The sequence below is a fragment of the Chaetura pelagica genome, unplaced genomic scaffold (genome assembly GCF_000747805.2).
Source record: "Chaetura pelagica isolate M959 unplaced genomic scaffold, ChaPel_1.0 scaffold144, whole genome shotgun sequence".
Lineage (NCBI taxonomy): Eukaryota > Metazoa > Chordata > Aves > Apodiformes > Apodidae > Chaetura > Chaetura pelagica.
This window is the reverse complement of record NW_009952978.1, coordinates 193446-213356: the sequence shown is the minus strand read 5'-3', so window position 1 is coordinate 213356 and position 19911 is coordinate 193446. Positions and strand designations below refer to the sequence as shown.

The following is a 19911-nucleotide window of genomic DNA, read 5'->3' as shown; positions in this document are numbered from 1 at the left end:
CCACAAGAATGAAGGGCTAGTATTTGTAGTCTGAAGGAAAAGCTGTTTGATTTCCTTCTCTTCCTTGTGAAAAGAATTAAAACAAAAAACAAACAACCAAACAAGAAGTACCTAACTATATTTTTTGACCTTTAGAGTGTTTAAAAACAAGCAATAAAGACCCATTTAATATTAAATTTATACACCCCAAAAATGGGCTCTTCCCAGATAAAATCTTTGTGGACTGAAAGCTAAGAATATTGGCTTTTAAACTGACCATTTGGAATAGTTTAAGGAATCATTTGGATTACTGTTAGGCTGTTTCTGAATTAAAACCCACAATTTTAAATTAAGAACACATGCTTTAAGTGTACCCTGCAACAAAAAAAATCTAGCAATGCATATTCTGTACTCAAAATTTAAAAACTAATTTTCATGAGGTTGTTGCACTCCAAGAATTATTTTGGAAAAAATTTAAATAAGAATGAAAAACTCCATTTACTCACAGTGAGTAACTCCAAGTACTCAAAGTTCTTGGACCTGTACTCTGGTTCTGTCAGCCAACTAATTGTCACTTTCATTGGCTGCTTCATTTGTTATAGAGCAAAATAAGAACTGGAAGGGACAAGAAGTCTGTAAGTATCTCACCCTCTGAACAGTAGCTCTTTTTCAGTGTTTGTTTTAATATGTTTCCACTTTCACCCACTTAGATAATGAAATTATAAAGCATGAAGCTGAAAGTGGTATGGGCATTCAGAGCCACTAATTCTTATTGCTTATTACTAGCTTAATAAGTTAGCTCTAATGAGCCTGTTCACAAGATGTTTTAATTTTTATTGAATGTTCATAGATTATTAAAATTTTACTAGTACAGATGAGGGAAGGTGCAAAGATTCATGTATAGGAGCATCATATATGCATGCAATATGCTTATCTCTGCTTCAAAACCTTGTGGAAAGAAAAGCTGTGTAGCTAAAGGTTCTGGTTTCTATATACCTCTGTAGTTGCAACATCTCTGGCTTATAGCTATAGCAAAAGTTTTGTCCATACATCCAAAAATGTGTCAGCTTTTTAATAATGCTCATCAAAATATTTCAGAGAGTTATTTCTATCTAATATATCAGATGTTTAGATCCAAATGTTTGAACAAACTATTTCATCATCACATATTGCAAACAGGCAACGAGGAAAAGGTCCACAGAACACCTGAACATGTAAGTAACAAAATCAGTAGATATTTTCCAGTCTCTAGGGTGCTAATATTAATGATTATAGTTCTCTAAATCTTTTACATGCTTCTTTACATTACTTTTTATTTCTTTTTGTTTTAATTATGTAACAAAAAGAGAAAGTAGTCTTACCAGTTAAATGTTGCCAAAAAAGTTTCTACAATAATACCATTTTTTAAATTATTACTCACCTGAAAAAAATACAAAATTTAGATTTTTCTCTATTAAGAGAACATTGATTTAAAATATTTTTTTTAATTCTTTGTATTCTTTAGTTATAAACCAGAGTCTTTCAATACTATGGTCTGTCAGTATAAGAACTGCACATTAAAAACACAGATTTGCAATAAAATTTATCTAACCTTTATGTAAGAGGTAGCCATAGACCTCATTCTATTTTACTAGGAAGAAGTACTAGATGGTATAATTCACTGAAATGCCAGTGTTCTACACATTTTGTGAAAAGAGTGTTTCATTTTTAAATGTTTCATTAACTTAAATTTTAGAAGCTGTGATATTTTTCAATCAATGTCTTGTCAGTATTGAATGAGCAGATGACTTAACACTTGGTCCAGAAGAGTAAACAAGATTGAGCAGTCAGTCCTATGGAATTCACTGTTGGTTACATTTTACACCCATGCTTGACTGTTTGACAGATGAGAGTGTAAAATTAAAAGATCAACAATACTTCCATATATTTCTGTATTCGATATGGATGTGACTGATTTTCTTTTCATTTTTTTTCTAGGCCTTTTCTGGAAATAAAAACTCTGACAGTGTTGTATACTACAAGCTTCATCATTCCATTAATGCAAGATTTCTCCGTTTTGTGCCTTTGGACTGGAATCCCAGTGGCAGAATAGGAATGCGCATTGAACTCTATGGATGCACATACAGTAAGTGTTTTGCTGAATCAGCTAAATTAAACAATTACTAATAATTTTCTTTTGTTATCTAAATTACACTTGAAAGTAGATTTATAAATCTAAATTCAACCTTGAATAAAAGTGATTCAATAAGTTTTATGTGCAGACTTCACTGTTTCTGCATCATCTAACAATATGTGGTACATATTTTCCAGTTCTTTCTGTTTTGGAACAAATGATGTGAACATAATTCAGGAACATATTAACTGTGAACTCTTTTTTGATAGTCTTAGAACCTCTATCTTAACATGGTATACTTTCTACCTAAGGGCAGAATTTGAAAAATGTTTACAGTTCTGAATATATACCGTCTTGTTCCTGAGTCCAAAAAATACAAGATAGACCCACAAATATACAATTGAAGGATACTTCATAGTTGCTACATATTTAAAGGGCACTTTCAGAAAAGTTTTTGTGTCAGTAATAAAACATTATTAAGCGACATAATAATTTTAAAGATAAATGCATAAGTATTATGGTTGCATTGATCTGCTGGACAGTGTAACCCTTCCTGTTATCTTCCTGCCACAGTTCTTCATCCATGGTCTTTAAAACAATATATTCCTCTTAGCAAGCTGCTTACTGCTTTTTATTCTCTGTATCTTTTCTCCATGAGGGAAACAGGGTTTATTTTAAGCAAACTAAGTACTTTGGGTTTTTTAGTGTTTGGATGGCATTTTTTTCATTTTTTTTTTCACTTCCATCCTTAATTCATGCTTCTTATGATCATAGAACGATAAAAGGGTTAAGGTTGCAAGGGAACTTAAAGATAAACAGGCTCCAACCTCCCTGCTATGAGCAGGGACCACACTTGGCCAGGCTGCACAAAGCCTCCTCCAGCCTAGCCTTGAACAGCTCCAGGGAGGAAGCTTCCACAACCTCCCTAGGCAACATATTCCAGCACCTTACTACCCTCATGGTGAAGAATTTCTTCCTAATATCTAACCTAAATCTCCCATCTCTCAGTTTAAAACCATTACCCCTTGTCCTATCACTACCTTCTCTGGTGGAAAGCCCCTCCCCAGCTTTCCTGTACGTTCAGGTACTGGAAGAACACTATAAGGTCTCCCTGGAGCCTTCTCTTCTCCACACTGAGAAGTCCCAACTCTCACAGACTGTCTTCATAGCAGAGGTGATCCTGCCCTTCGATCATCTTTGTGGCCCTTCTCTGGGGCCATCTACAACAGCTCCATTTCTTTCCTGTGATAAGGACTCCAGAGCTGGAGGCAGTACTCCAGGTGAAGTCTTACCAGAGCAGACTAAAGGGGCAGAATCACCTCCCTTGCTGTGCTGGCCATACTTCTTTTGATGCAACCCAATATGTGGTTGGCCTTCTGGGGTGTAAGCACACACTGGTGGCTCATGTCGAGCTTCTCATCTACTACCACCCCCAAGTCCTTCTCCTCAGGGCTGGTCTCTTATCCATTCTCCTCCCAGCTTCTATTTGCGTCTGTGATTACGCTGACCCATGTGCAGGACCTTGCACCTGGCCTTGTTGAACTTCATGAGGTTGGCACTGGCCCACCTCTCCAGCCTGTCAAGGTCCCTCTGGATAGCATCCCTTCCCTTTAGAGTGTCAACTACTCCACATAGCTTGGCATTGTCAGCAGAATTGCTGAGGATACACCCACTGTCCATGTCTCCAACCAGTGCTAAAGAGCACTGGTCCCAGTACTGAATCCTGAGGAACACCACTTGTAACTTTTCTCCACCTGGACACTGAACCATTGACCAAAACTCCCTGGGTGCAGTCATTCAGACAATTACTGGTCCATCAGTCAAATCCATATTCTGTCAGTTTGGAGACCAGGTTGTCTTGTGGGACAGTGTCAAATGCTTTGCACAAATCCAGGCAGAAGACATCAGTTGCTCTGCCAATATCCTGTGTAGCTAGGTCTCCCATTTTCTTCAGGAAAGGACCTATATTTTTGGTTGTCCTTTTATCCCCAACATATCTATAGAAGATTTTCTTATTGCTCTTTGAATCCCTGCTGAGACTTAATTCTGTCTGGGATTTGCCTCTCCTTATCTGAACTCTAGGTGCTTGGACAGCCTCTCTGTAGTCTTCCTCTTTCTTAAGTCTGAGCTGTTCTAGGAGCTGCTTGCTCATCATCCTCTCGGAGTTTTTATCAGACATCCTCCGAGCTGGGATGCATCACTCTTGGGTCTGTAGAAGGTGATCCTTAAATACCAGTAAGCTTTCATAGGCCCTTCTTACTTCCAGGATGTTATCTCCTGACACTCTCTTGAACAGATCCCTGAAGAGGCTGAAATCTGCCCTCCTGAAATCAAGAATAGTAAGCTTACTGTGAGTCCTCCTAGCTGCCCTAAGGGCATTGAACTCACAAAATCATAGAGAATCACAGGATCTTAGGGGATGGAAGGGACCTCAAAAGATCATCTAGTCCAATCCCCCATGCCAGAGCAGGATCGCCTACAGTACATCACAGATGAATGCGTCCAGGATGGTTTTGAATGTCTCTAGCAAAGGAGATGCCACAACTTCTCTAGGCAGCCTGTTCCAGTGCTTAGTCACTCTCACAGTAAAGACGGGGTTTTTTTATGTTTATGTGGAACCTCCTATGTTCCAGTTTGTACCCATTACCCCTAGTCCTATCACTAGACATCACTGAAAAAAGCCTGGCTCCATCGTCCAGACACTCCCCCTTAACATATTTGTAAACATTGATAAGGCTGCCCCTCAGTCTCCTCTTCTCCAAGCTAAAGAGACCCAACTCCCTCAGCCTTTCTTCCCAAGGGAGATGTTCCACCCCCTTAATCGTCTTTGTGGCTCTGCACTGGACTCTTTCAAGCAGTCTCCTGTCCTTGAACTGAGGGCCCAGAACTGGGCAAAATATTTCAGATGTGGCCTCCCCAAGGCAGAATAGAGGGGGAGGAGAACCTCCCTTGACCTACTAATCACACCCTTTCTACTACACTCCAGGATGTCATTGGCCTTCTTGGCTACATGGGCACATTGCTGGCTCATGGTCATCCTCCTGTCCACCAGGAGCCCCAGGTCCCTTTCTCCTACACTGCTCTCCACCATGTCAGCCCCCAACCTGTACTGGTAGATAAGGTTGTTCTTCCCCAGATGCAAGACTGTACACTTGCCCTTGTTGGATTTCATTAAGTTTCCCCCTGCCTAACTTTCCAGCTTGTGTAGGTCTCGCTGAATGGCAGCACAGCCTTCTGGTGTATCAGCCACACCCCCCAGTTTAGTGTCATCAGCAAACTTGCTCAGGGCACACTCTGCTCTACCATCCAGGTCGTTGATTAAAATATTGAATGGTACCAGTTCCAGTACCGACTCCTGAGGGACTCCACTGGTCACAGACCTCCAACCAGGTTTTGTCCCATTGAAAACAACTCTCTGACTTCTTCCTTTCAACCAGTTCAAGATCCACCTCACTACCTGACCATCATGAGCACACTTCCTTAGTTTATCTATGAGGATGCTGTGGGAGATAGTGTGAAATGCTTTACTGAAATCAAGATAAACCACATCTACCACCCTACCATCATTGATCCACCTAGTTACTTCGTCATAGAAGGCTATAAGGTTGGTCAAATATGACTTTCCCTTGGTAAAACCATGTTGACTGCTCTTAATGACCCCCTCATCCTTGGTAGGCCTAGAGATAGTGCCAAGAACAAGTTATTCCATCACCTTTCCAGGGCTAGAGGTGAGACTGACTGGTCTCTAGTTACCCAGGTCCTAGACTGGAATGACATTTGTTATCCTCCGGTCCTTAGGCACCTCTCCTGTTGCCCACGACTTAACAAAGATTATGGAGAGTGGCCAGTTCCCTCAGCCAGTTCCATCTGGACCCATTGATTTGTGGGTGTCCAGATTGCTTAACTGATCCCTAACCCAATCCTCATCTTCCAAAGTAAACTCCTCCTTCAATCTGACATCTTGTGGGGCTTCAGGGATCTAGGGCTCCTGGGGAGGGTCTGCAGGAGTAAACACAGAGGCTAAGAAGGCATTCATTACCTCTGTCCTCTGCCACCAGGGCACCCACCTTGTTCAGCCACGGGCCTGTATTGCCTCTAGTGTTAATTCTAGCTGCAATGTATTTGAAGAAGCCCTTTCGGTTGTCTTTGATCTCACTTGGAAGGTTTAGTTCCAAGGAAGCCTTCACTTACTTTATTGCCTCCCTACATCCTCTGACAACAGTCCTATATTCCTCCCAAGTGGCCAGCTCGTCCTTCCATGATCCATAAATTCTCTTTTTCCACTTGAGTTTGCCCAACAGTTCCTTGTTTAACCAAGCGGGTTTCCTGGCTCTCTTAGTTGATTTCCTACCCATTGGGATGCTCTGCTTCTGAGCTTGCAAGAAGTGGTCCTTGAATGCTGACCAACTACTTTGAGCCCCTTTACCATCTAGTACCCTGTCCCATGGGACTTCTCTTAATAATTGATTTAAGAGGGCAAAGTTGGCCCTGTGGAAGTCCAGGGTTTTGGTCCTGCTAGGTATTCTGTTCCTCCCACACAGGATCCTGCACTCCACCATCTTGTGATCACTGCAGCCAAGGCTGCCATTGACCATCACTGCTTCAACAAGACCCTCCTTGTTGGTGAGTACAAGATCCAGCGCCCCTCTCCTACTTGGTTTGTCCACCATTTGTATCAAGAAGTTATCATTGATGCATTGGAGGAATCTCCTAGACTGTGAATGTCTGGCTGTGTAGGCTTTCCATCAAATACCTGGGTAGTAAAATGCCCCATGAGGACTAAGGCCTGTAGTTGCAAGGCTGCTTTCAGCTGCCTGTAGAAAGCCTCATCAACTCCCTTGTCCTGATCAGAGGTCTGTAATAGACCCCCACAACTGTATCACACATGCCAGCCTGCCCCTTAATTCGTACCCACAGACTTTCCACTTGCCCCTGGACAGAACTCAATACATTCTAGTTGCTCTCTGACATAAAGAGTGACTCCACTGCCTCGCTTTGCTGACCTGTCTTTCCTAAAAAGGACACAGCCATCCATGACCACATTCCTGTCATGTGAGCTGTCCCACCATGTCTCTGTAATTGCCACCAGATCATAACCCTTAGACCGCACACAGACTTCTAACTCCTCCTGTTTATTCCCCATGCTGCGTGCACTGGTGTGCAGGCATTTCAGAGAGTGAGCTGAGCATGCTGGTGGCGCCCTTGGGAGGTGGGAGGCCTTCTGGTCTTCATTAATATTAGAACAATTCCCCACTAGTTCAAACCCAGCTACAACCCCTTCCCACTTCAAATCTAGTTTAAAGGTCTGTGAATGAGCCCTCCTAACTCCTGCCCTAGGAGTCTTTTCCCCTGTGGGACAGTGTCTTCCCACCCAATGCCAGCAGGCCCAATGTCCTAGAAATCAAACTGTCCAGGAGTTCTGTCCCCTACACATTTCAAGTCTAGTTTAAAGCTTTCTCAATGAACCCCACTAACTCCTGTCCAACAATCCTTTTCCCCCTTGTTGATAGCATTATGCCATTATTTGCTAGCATACCTGGTGCCCTGCAAACATCTTCATGATCAAAAAACCCGAAGTTCATTTGAGGGCACCAGCCTCTAAGCCATATATTAATCATTTGTGTTTTCCTAGCCCTTTCAGCTTTTCTTGCCACTGAAGGAACTGAGGAAAAGACCACCTGTACTCCAGATCCTGCAATCATTCGGCCTAATTCTCTGAAATCCCTTTTCATTGCTCTGGGACTTGCCTTGGCAACCTCATTAGTACCCACCTGCATGACCACTATCAGGTATCAGAGGGCTGCACCAGGCCTGAGAGTTTTTCAGTAACATCACTAACCCAGGCCCCAGGGAGGCAACTGACCTCTCTGAAGCTTGTGTCTGGCTGGCATATAGGCCCTCGGTTCCCCTCAAAAGAGAATCTCCTACAACAATTACCTTCCTTTTTGTTCTTAACAGAGGCAGTCCTAATGCATGGGCAGACTGCCTTGGCAACTCCCTGGACGGACCTTTGTCAGTAACCCTAGTTAGCTGATTATCCTAATCCAGGGCCATATACCTGCTCTCTAAGGACACATGTGAAGGTGAGGGAAACCAGGAGAGGGTTCACCTGTTACCTTGAGCAGGGACCCACTTTCAATTCCCTTCTTCTCTCAGGTCCCCTACCTCTGCCAGGTGAAGGCAGAGGATCTTCTACTTCTCATGAAGCTTCCACCTTAAGGTTTTGTCTCAAGGATGGTAGAGTACTACTCCACCAATCTATTTCTCTTTCACAATCCCAGATTTTCCATAATCATTCCACCTCCTCTTTCAGCTCAGCCACTAGGCTGAGTAAATCATTCACCTGGTCACAGCATATGCAGGTGTTCTCTCTGGTATTCTCTGATATGACTGACAGCCAGAGACCTGGACAGCTGCATTCTTGAGAGGGACCTCTGTCTGGGTTGCCACTGTCATCCTGGCAACAGTTTTTGCCCAAGTGGGTACCATAGCTAGGTCCTCTTTTTGGGGGGTTGGGGATGATCACTAGCCAAATTCTTACCTTGACCAAGAGGGCGCCCGTGCCCTGCTCCGTGTGCCCTGCCTGTGCAAACTGCCATGCCACCCCCTCCTGCCATGCCATGCCCTGTTTGCCTACTCCAGGTCGCTGGTGCTCCCCAGGGGCTGCTCTTCTACCTGAGAGGGGCAGGCCACTGTCCCTTTACCTCTGCCCACAGTGAGTCAGAGCTGCCACTCCCCAGAAGCTCTCACTCCCCACCCAGGGACAGGGGCTGGGGCTGACTCCCTCCCACTCTCTCTGTATCTCTCTCTCCCACCTTCTCTTCCTCGGTTTTGCCGAGGGTTTCCTTGTGGTTTAGCCGCTGCAGAAGGCGTCCACCAGCACGATCCCTCACTCTGGTGTTCCTCGCCTCAGTGGCTTCACCAAAATGGCCATTTCACAGTCTCTACAACCAAGGCTGCCTATAAGCTTAACACACCTCAGCAGCCTTGGTGAGAACAAGGTCCAGCATAGCACCTTTCCTTGTCGGTTTCTCAATTACTTGGAGAAGAAAGCTGTCAGCACACTCTAGGAACCTCCTGGATTCTTCGTGCTTTACAGAGTTGTCTTTCCAACTGATATCTGGGTGATTGAAGTCACCTATGAGGACCATGACTTGTGAACGCATAGCTGCTCCTATCTGTCTGTAGAGTGCTTCATCTATACTCTCCTCCCAGTTAAGGAGCCTGTAGCAGACCACCGCTGAAATATTACCTGTGCCTGCCTTCCTTTTAATCTCAAGACATAAGCTCTCAGCTGGCTCCTCATTCATCCCCAGGGAATGTTTCTTGCACTCCAGCTATGTCTTTGATGATAGATATCAATATCCCTACCTTTTTTTCCCCTGCCTGTCTTTCCTAAAGAGTTTGAAACCCTCCATTTTGATGTTCCAGTCATAGGAGGCTTCCCACCAGGTCTCCGTGATGCTGATAAGATCATAGCCCTGCAGACACACACACATCTCTAACTCCTCCTGTTTATTCCCCATGCTGCATGCCTTTGCATAGAGGCATTTAAGCTGGTCCTCCAGTGAAGGTAGCTGACTAGCAGAAGGGGCTTATATTTCATTATGCCACACACCAGGTGCTCCCTTGCCGTCCTACACCACTTCTATAGGCTCTGGACATCTATTGCTGATACTGGCATCACACTGAAACTGATAAGCATGGGGTGAATGGAAATTCCCTCCCCCCAGCCACGTCAGTTTAAAGCCCTCTTCAACAGCTTGGCTAGCATACAGCCAAAGATGCTCCTCCCCTTTTCTGATAGGTGGATCCCATCAGCCCCCAGCAACCCAGGTTTGTAAAAGCTGGTCACATGATTCAGAGACCCTAACCCTTGGTTGTAGCACCAGTCACATAGCCAGCTGTCAATTTGCTGGACATGATTTGCCTTATCTATCCCCTTCCCTTTGACTGGCAGGATTGATGAAAATACTGTCTGTGCACCAGAGCTCTTAGCTGCTGCTCTCAGGACCCTTTTTAGCATTCTTAACTCTGCTGGTGGCTGCATACCCACATGAAACACCAGGAGTGGGTAATAGTTGGGTGTACAAGGCTAGGAAGCCTCTCAGTGACATCCCTGATGCGAGAACTTCCAGACAGCACACACCTTTAGACAGTTGGTCTGATCTGCAAGCAGGTGTCTTCATGCTTCTCAGAAGAGAACTGCCTATTACTATCACCCATCACTTTTTCTTGGTCACACTGGTTGCTACAATTGGAAGAGTTTGAGCCACCTTATTCTGCACTAGCACTGGTGCTGGTTATTTTCCTCTTCTGTTGTTTGCAGAGGAGTGAACGGCTTCTTCTAGAGCACCTCGGGCTTTGAGGGAAGTACCTTTCTCTTGCGTGTTCTTACAGTTCTTCTTTCTGCAACCTTCCACTCCCTCACTTCAGTGGCTCTCCTCCTTTCCATGCGCACTGCACGGTGAGGGGAGGGTAGTATTTTGCCGACTGGGCACATACTGGTCTGCCTGTCCTCAGCAGTGATCATATGGATCACACTGTGCAGCTCATTCTCTGCCTCCCTGATACTCTGCAGCCTCCTCACTGTCTCCTGCTTCTCACCTATCTGATGCAGAAGGTCATTCAGCTGTTTGCAGCTTTTGCAGGCAGGCTTCCCCTTACCTCAGGGTCAACGTTTGACTCAGGTTCGACAACGATGCTCTCGATCCCCTCCCCCTCCCACCCAGGTAGGGAAGGAGAGAGAGAAAAAGAGAGAGACTTGGCTGGATTGAAAACTAAACTACACAGCTTTAATTAAACACTAATGATAAAAGAAAATATATATACAATTATATACAAATATGTTCAGATATGTGCAAAAGTCTCTCACCTCCCCCCACCCCAGAAACTTTCACAGCACTCTCCTGAGCTGTGAACAGTCCTGAAGAATTCCAGCCTGCTGCTGGAGAAAGCAGAGAGTGATGAGAATCAGGAGAGCTTGAGCCTGGTGGTCGATGGTGATGGATGAACAGAGTCTTCCCTGGACGCCAGCCATGGACGGAAGAGAAGGGGAGAAGAAGAAGGAAGGAAGTTGTCTTCTGAGATCTCTGATCTTTCTCTGAGCTTACGTAGATATATGGAATGGAATATCTCAGGCCAATTTTGCTGTCTGTCTAACTCAGCCTCCTACGGGGGGGTCATAGATCTCCCTGTGGTGTCTGGGCTGGCAGAGTAAAGACGTGACCTTGAAGACCCAGCAAGTTCCAAAAACATTCCTCTCTTATCAGCCTTAGTTAGAATACACTGTGACTAGTTAAAAGAAAGCTTGCTGAAGAAAAAAAAAATAGTAAAAGGACAACTGGCTTCATCCTGGCTCAAATCAGGACATTCCACCCCTTATTCCATACAATATATTACATATGGGCTCTACATTTTACCTGCAGTCAAATTAAGGGTTCTCCCCCAGAGTCAGATTACCTTGAGGTACACATTGTACATCACCATTTTCTATCATCACACACCAGGTATATCCAGGTCCCTGAGCAAAAGCAACATCCCAGACAGGTTTACCTTTGCCTGAAGCAAGATAGACCCAAACACTTTTAACCAGCAGGTTTCTTTCACATACCACAGGGACTTTATCCCCATGTGCTGTGCAAAGGGTCTGACTGAGCAGGACCAGTCTGATTGATGGATCCCCTGGTATTAACTAAGCAAGTGTCCTTTGCCAAATTTTTGACCCAGTTTTTGAAAGTTTCACCACACATTGCCTTCAGGGTAGCTTTCAACAAACCATTGCATCTTTCAGCTTTCCTTGAGGCTTGTGCATAGTATAGGATATGGTATATCCACTCAATACCATGGTCTTTAGCCCAGTCGGTCACAAGATTCTTTTTGAAATGAGTCCCATTGTCTGACTCAATTCTTTCTGGAGTACCACATCTCCACAAGATTTGCTTCTCAGGGCCCAGGATAGTATTCTGGACTGTGGCATGAGGCACCAGGTATGTTTCCAACCATCCTGTACTTGTTTCCACCATTGTAAGCACATAGCACTTACCCTGTCAGCTCTGAGGCAGTGTGATGTAGTCTATTTGCCAAGCCTCCTCATACCGGTACTTAGAACACCTCCCCTCATACTACAAAGGTTTGAACCATGTTGCCTGCTTAATTGCAGCACACGTCTCACAGTCGTGGATTACCTGTGCAATAGTGTCCATGGTTAAGTCCACCCCTTGGTCACAAGCCCATTTCTATGTTGCATCTTTGCCCTGATGACCTGAAGTGTCATGGGCCCATTGAGCCAGAAAGAGCTCACCTTTGTGTTCCCAGTCTAAGTCTATTTGGAACAGTTGAGCAGCCTCATCTGCCCGTTGGTTGTGTCAGTGTTCCTCAGTGCCTTGACTTAGAGGTACGTGTGCATCTACATTATGCACTTTTACCACCAGTTTCTCTATCCAAGCTGCAATGTCTTTACACAGGTCAGCAACCCAAACAGGTTTACCTTTTGGCTGCCAGCTGCTCTGCTGCCACTGCTTTAGCCAACAACAAAAGGCATTTGCTGCCATCCACGAATCGGTGTAGAGATGAAGTTTAGGCCACCTCTCTCGCTCAACAATGTCCAAAGCCAGCTGGATGGCTTTCACCTCTGCAAACTGACTTGATTCACCTTCTCCTTCAGCTACTTATGCAACTAGTCATGTAGGACTCCTGATGGCAGCTTTCCACTTCCGGCAGTTCCCTACAAGATGCCAGGAGCCATCAATGAAAAGAGCAAATTATTTCTCAGTCTCTGGTGGATGATCATATGGTGGAGCTTCTTGAGCTCATCTCACCACTTCTTGTGGTGGCATTCCAAAGTGGCCAATTTGTAATTGCTTGTACAATACCTGGCCAATTAGGTCTTCCTCTCTGAGCTTGCTAGAGAATCAAATTTGTCCATTTGCTCCAAGTCACAATGGTGGCATGATGGTAAGGAGAAAGTTTACTCTACAATTCAGTAAACTCATCTGTCGCTCTCCTCCCCCTGTCTGGAGACAGGGCATCTCTAATATTGAGCATTAGAGTTTGATGCACCATCCTGGGTGATGACCAGTGCAGCTTTCTTCTTGGAAGACCCATCTCCTTCCTTTGTTCTGTTTAGTAGCTCTTGCACACGTAACTGGAGAGTATCAGCAGGTTTCTTGTCCCAGACTCTCATGTCCTCTTTAAAATAATTTTGTGAGAGAGACCACAGGTTGCGGCACAGTGGGTCCTGTCTCTCTTGCTGCTGTCTTGTAGCAGGATGTCGTCTCTTAATGACTGCAACACGTGACTAGTTGTCTCCAGGGAGATTCTGGAGTTTACTTTCCCATCAGTTTGGCATCTTATTCTTTCTGTTAGTCTTTTTTCAATGGCTGAGGTGTGGAACTGATGGAAATCAGAGATTATGGCTCCATACTCTTGTGCTTTGAAAGCCACCTCATGCACAGTTGGTCTTGCATTATCTTCAAAGCATCCCATGAAAGAGAATATATGGGCATGTGCTGCTGGTAAAGCCTGTGCAAATCTCTGGAAAATTTGTGTGTTGCATAGAACATAATCAGGATTTGTAAGTCCATCTTTATCATAGATCACTTACTTCTTGCACAGCTATTTCTCTCAAGTAGGTAATGGCTTTCTTGAGAGTGGGGGTTCTGCTTCGGTGCCATTCAATGTCACCCTTGTGGGGCTGTCTCTCTCTCACAGCTGAAAGAAGTCAGTCTCACAGGGTGGTAGTTCCCATCTTACTACTAAGTGCTCTATCAATATCAGCATCTCTGGCCGAGGATCCCAACTGCTGGGCTTCCCTCTGATCCACGTCGTAGGTTTCAGCACCACTATCAGAGCATCAGAACAACCAAGGAAGAATAACCTCACCATCAGTGTGGAAAAAGTCCTTTCTCATAAGGCGCAGTTCTTTCACAGAGGAAGGATAGACAAAATCATTGTTGTCATCTGATTGAGGAGGGCCTGCTGTTCTATCTGCTTGAGAGTGATCTGATTTTTTATCTGTTTGAGAGGTACCTGTTCCATCAACTGCTTTAGAATCCTCTGCCTCTTCAGTTTCAGTCTCTGTTGTTGCTTGAAGGAACTCTGCTTGTCTCAGACAGGAGGAGCGTTTTGCCTTTGCTTTGCTCCTGGTGACAGGGTGAACTAGGTTGATTCGAAAGGGAGTGGACTTTATCTTTGTAGAAGCAGTTGTTTTTGTAGCAGCACTTGTAGAGGTAGCTGTTTTTGTAGCAGCATGAGTGGTGGTAGCAGCAGCAGTGGTGGTGGCAGCAGTGGCAGCAGCATTGCCTGTGGGGGTATGGCAGTGATTGGAGCAAGACCTCGCCCTACGCATCCAAAATACATTATAAACATTCAGCAGAAGCATCCCTACTGCAACGATGCTATTCAAATCAAGAGCTGGGAGATTCAGCTTGAAAGAAAATGGAGAGGTAAAATTGGACTTGCTACTGCTATTACCAACATGGACCGTTCTGTTCACTTTAGGAGTTCTACTACTGAGATTTGTACTGTATCTGTACACATACAGTGCCCCCATAAACATCAGTATCATAAATCCTAGGATCACTAGTCTGGTAATTATACGGTTCATTATGGCTACAGTTCTGTCAAAAAAAGCATAAAACAATCACAAGGGCAGCTACTAAGAGCAGAATGCTCTCAGCTGCATACCACATGTAAAATTGCATGTTGGGCAAAAGGGACAGTAGATTAATTGCAGAAAGTGTCTGTTCAGTTTTCAATCCATCAGGACATTCAGCAGAGCCCATTGCTATCTGAGGGATTTCTCCCATCAGAGATGGAATTTTGAACACTCCCAATTAATGAAAATATACAATCTGGGCTTAAAATTGGGGCCCATGTTGGGTGCCAATAAATTGTTGTCAGTGTTAGACTCAGGTTCAACAAGAATGCTCTCGATCCCCTCCCCCTCCCACCCAGGTAGGGAAGGAGAGAAAGAAAAAGAGAGAGACTTGGCTGGGTTGAAAACTAAACTACACAGCTTTAATTAAATAGTAATGATATAAGAAAATATATACAATTACATACAAATATGTTCAGATATGTGCAAAAGCATCTCACCTCCCCCCACCCCAGAAACTTTCACAGCACTCTCCTTAGCTGTGAACAGTCCTGAAAAATCCTGGAGACAGCGGAGAGTGATGAAAGTCAGGAGAGCTTGAGCCTAAGTGTTGACAGTAATGGATGTACGGAGTCCTCCCCAGATGCCAGCTATGGATGGAAGAGAAGGGAAGAAGAAGCAGGAAGGAAGTTGTCTTCTGTGATCTCTGATCTTCCTCTGAGCTTGCATAGATATATGGAATGGAGTATCTCTGGCCAGTTTTGCTGTCTGTCTAATTCAGCCTCAGCTGTAGATCTCCCTGTAGTGTCTGAGCTGGCAGAGCAAAGAAGTGACCTTGAAGACCCAGCAGTTAGAAAAGCATTCCTCTCTTACCAGCCTGTCACCGTTTCACTCAGGTCCAACAACAATGCTCTCGATCCCCTCCCCCCCCGACCCAGGTAGGGAAGGAGAGAGAGAAAAAGAGAGAGACTTGGCTGGATTGAAAACTAAACTACACAGCTTTAATTAAAATACTAATGAATGATACAAGAAAATATACACAAGTATATACAGATACATTCAGGTATGGGCAAAAGCCTCTCCCCCCACCCCCAGCAACTCCCACAGCACTTCCCTGAACTGGGAAGAGTCCCGAGGAATCCCGGAGCTGCTGCTGGAAAAGAGCAGAGAGTTACGGGGGTCAGGAGATCTCGAGCCTAAGGGTGGACGGTGACAGATGAACAGAGTCCTCCCCAGACACCGGCCATGGACAGAAGAGAAGGGGAGAAGAAGAAGGAAGGAAGTTGTCTTCATCTCTGACCTTCCTCTGAGCTTACGTAGATATATGGAATGGAATATCTTTGGCCAATTTTGCTGTCTGTCTAACTCAGCCTCCTAGGGGGGGGTCACAGATCTCCCCATAGTGTCTGAGCTGGCAGAGTGAAGGTGCAACCTTGAAGCCTCAGTAGTTAGAAAAACATTCCACTGTCTTATCAGCCTAGCAGAACACACTGTTGCTAGTTAAAAGAAAGCTTACTGAAGGAAAAAAAAAAAATCAGTAAAAAGAAAAATTGGCTTCATCCTGGCTCAAACCAGGATACAGCCTTAGTTAGAACACACTGTGACTAGTTAAAAGAAAGCTTGCTGAAGAAAAAAAAAAAATTAGTGAAAGGACAACTGGCTTCATCCTGGCTCAAACCAGGACACTCAGATATAAAAGAATGGTTCAGACAGCTTCCACAGCCTGGGTTCCACAGCCTGCACAGCAGCATCATGCCTCAGGAGCTCCTTATGGGTTTACACACCGGCCACTCCCGAGGCAGAGAGTGCAGATCCCACAGCCAGAGCTCCAGTCCTGGCTCTCCTTCTCATAACCACCATTCTGCCTCCCTGCTTTTCCTGCATGAACCACTTGAGCAAACTGCTACACCCTTTCTGATGTGACATGCCCTGTTTGCCAGCTGTGTTCACTGTGCTGCTTATCGCTGACGTTCCCTGGGGCTGCTTCTGTGGGAGTAAGGGGTGAGCTTGGCCTATGCTTCCTCTGCAGCCCTCTGATGAGATGGCCTTCTCCCAGTGCTGTCTAGGCTTGTTCCCAGCTCCAGAAACCTCAAATAAAGACCCTTTTTTTCACCAATTTTCTACCCCAATACAGATGTGACTGCAGCAGAGCTGTTTGCTGTTATCTTTACTCATCTGATCTCTTCTAAATCATATTCGTATGTCTCCTATTTCTATTTATTACTACATGATACGTCACTTCAAACTGAACATCAATTAAACATGTCTCTGGCCTTTCTGCATTAAGTTTGGTTTTGTAAAAGACCGTGATTAAAAGACCATGAACTAAGGATACTGGAAGTTTCAGTCTGGCTGCAGGAGATTAGGTCCCCTCAGAAATTAGATAAACTGCCCACACCTAGAGAACAAACAGCTCATGCCAAGAGAAGGGTGTAAGAAGCTAAAACCATACAACATTCTTCAGTGACATTTACCTGGAGACTAGGAACATGACTTGTGATTCCTACAAAAGTGTAATGATTCTGCCGTAACTGAAAAATGTGGCCAAGATTCAACTTAACTTCCACTGTGTTAAGTGCCAGTACTACTTAAAGTTAAAAATGGAAGTTGAACATCCGACTTTGTAATTCCCAGTTTAAAACTCATCTGAATGTTCCATTGGAAATATCATGTCTCTACTACCTGACTGGAATACAGTCCTTCCTGTCTGTAAGTTTCACCGAAAGTCAATCTGCTTTAGTTCTTCATAGACCTTTTCCTTGTGCAGTTGACAATATTTAAATCCTTATTCAAAACCTTGCTCTCAAACATGTCTAAAATGAGGAGCTCTCTTTCACACATGCCTAAAGTCTAGTTTTTAACTATCTATTTTTTGATCAAACCTTCCAAAGTACCTTTTGTATTTCTTATGTGACATGTCTGTTGTAATGGAAAACAAAAAAAAAGAAGATAGTATCCATGTTAATAAAAATACTACTAGTAGTACTAAAACATATAGAATAAGTAGCTACACAGTTAAAATATTGAGTATGTGGGCAGTAGCTCCTATTGTGGAAGAATATGTGTTTTTCTGTCTTTTATTCTTTTGGTACAGAATCAAGCTTAAGGAAACAATTGAAAAGGAATATGTACTTCAAACACTGTCTATTGTAAGGTAGTACTTAAAGAATGTGATAGTGTTAAAAATCTGGAAATATTTTCTACCTGGACTTCTCTAAAGCTTTTGCTATGGTCCCCCACAGCCTCCTCCTGGAAAAATTGAGTCGTTACAGCCTTGACAAGTGGTCTGTGTGGTGGGTGGGGAACCAGCTGACAGACCATACCCAGAATGTGATTGATAGTAAATAGTTCCTCCTCAGACTGGCAACTAGTCACAAGTGGGATCTTGTATTGATCCCTGGGGATCAATATTGGACCCAATGCTGTTTAACATTCTCATAAGTGACCCTGATGTTGGGATCAAGAGCATCCTGATGAAGTTTGCCGATGACACCAAGAGGTGCATCAAATAAGACATCACCAGTAGAGATAAAGAAGATATCATCCCACTTTACTCAGCACTTCTCAGACCACACCTGAAGTACTGCATTCAGTTTTGGTCCCCACTCTACAAAAAAGGATGTGGAGAGGCTGGAGAGGGTCCAGAGAAGGGCCACAAGGATGAGGAGAGGACTGGAAGCCCTGCCATATGAGGAGAAGCTGAGAAAACTGGGTTTGTTCAGCCTTGAGAAAAGAAGACTTAGTGGAGACCTTATTATCATATTCCAGTACTTAAAGAGTGGCTTGCAAGAAGATGCAGACTCCCTGTTTACAATGAGTCACATGGAAAAGACAAGGTGTAATGGGCACAAGTTGCTCCTGGGGAGATTCTGATTGGACATAAAAAGTAAATTTTTCACAACGAGGATAATCAAACATTAGAATAATCTTCCAAGGGAAGTGGCAGATTCCCCCACACTGGACCATTTTAAGTCTCAATTTGACAGGGCGCTGAGCCACCTCATGTAAATTATAGTACTACTTAAAAAGGTTGAGGTCCTCTCAGCCTGGCATTCTGTGATTCTTTGATTACATAGAGGCATTTAAGTTGAGCTCCCATTGAAGCTGCCTTATGGGCTACAATTACATTCCCCTGCACTTCAGGTGTTCTCCTACTGGCCTGTGATCCTTCTCTAGGTCCAGAGCATCTGCTACTGGCACTGGCCTCAAAGTGGTTTAAGCGGGATGGATCGAGGATCCCCTCCCCCAGCAACTCTAATTTAAAGCCCTCTTTATTAAATTGGAAAGCATATGACCAGAGATGCTCTATCCTTTCTTTGAGACATGAACCCCATTAGTCCCTAGCAGAATAGGTTTCTCAAAGCTAGTTCCATAGTCTAAGCATCCAAAGCCCTGACTGTGACACTACTCCTGTGGACATGTATTGATTTTCCTGATTTGATTGGCCTTTGCAAGCCCTTTTGACCAGGAGCGTTGATATAAAGACTGTCCATGCTCCTGAGTCCTTCACTGCTGCTCCTAGGGCTCTGTAATCCTACGTATTCGTCTTCATATTGCTTCTGGATCTAGCGCTGGTGTCTGGGTTAATCAGCCAGATTTACTACTGAGTACGTGGACTCTGTCCTATAATTAAATGCAAATGAATTAATTTCTTCCTTCAGTCTTATTTGCTGCAAATTACAGACTGAAGCCAAAATTACAAGTATGCATAAAGCTGATCTCACTCTTTCATAAGAAATACTCATAAAGTGTCTATTGCATGGAAAAAAAAAAAAAAAAAAAGTTACCAAAAAGTAATCAAAAGAGGACAACAGTTAGCACTACTCTCAGGTTGCCAGCTCTGTTATCTACCAGCCAAATACCTGCTCTGAATAACTTAGACTACTATTCTCAGAACTAACCTTCACCTTTTTAGCTCCAACCTCAGTGAGATTTGGTAATGTCCATGTGTCGCAGGCCGGTACCGGGGGGCTACCGGCTGTCAGGATGTTTACGCGACTTCCCCCCCCTCAATGTGGAGAGGTTTATGAATGAGCCCGAGGGTCACACGCGGCGTTCGCCTCTCACAGAGGAAGAGCCACTGCGGGACCGTGTCTCAGAGGGTAGATTAGAGTACCCTCTCACCACACTCACAAATTGTTACTGAGACCAAGTTTACGAATTAATCGGTTTATTAAGGGTCAACACAAACTGAGGGATCAAGGTTCAGGAGAGGTTGGCT

General features: G+C 44.2%; 1 protein-coding gene across 1 annotated transcript in view; it reads left to right on the top strand.

The window, feature by feature from the left end:
- The window catches only part of CNTNAP4 (contactin associated protein-like 4), a 179892-nt gene that overhangs the window by 65745 nt on the left and 94236 nt on the right, over nt 1-19911 (top strand). Inside the window, exon 4 of the mRNA XM_009996385.1 lies at nt 1957-2104. Coding sequence (XP_009994687.1) covers nt 1957-2104 — 148 coding nt within the window. The remainder of the gene's footprint in view (nt 1-1956; nt 2105-19911) is intronic.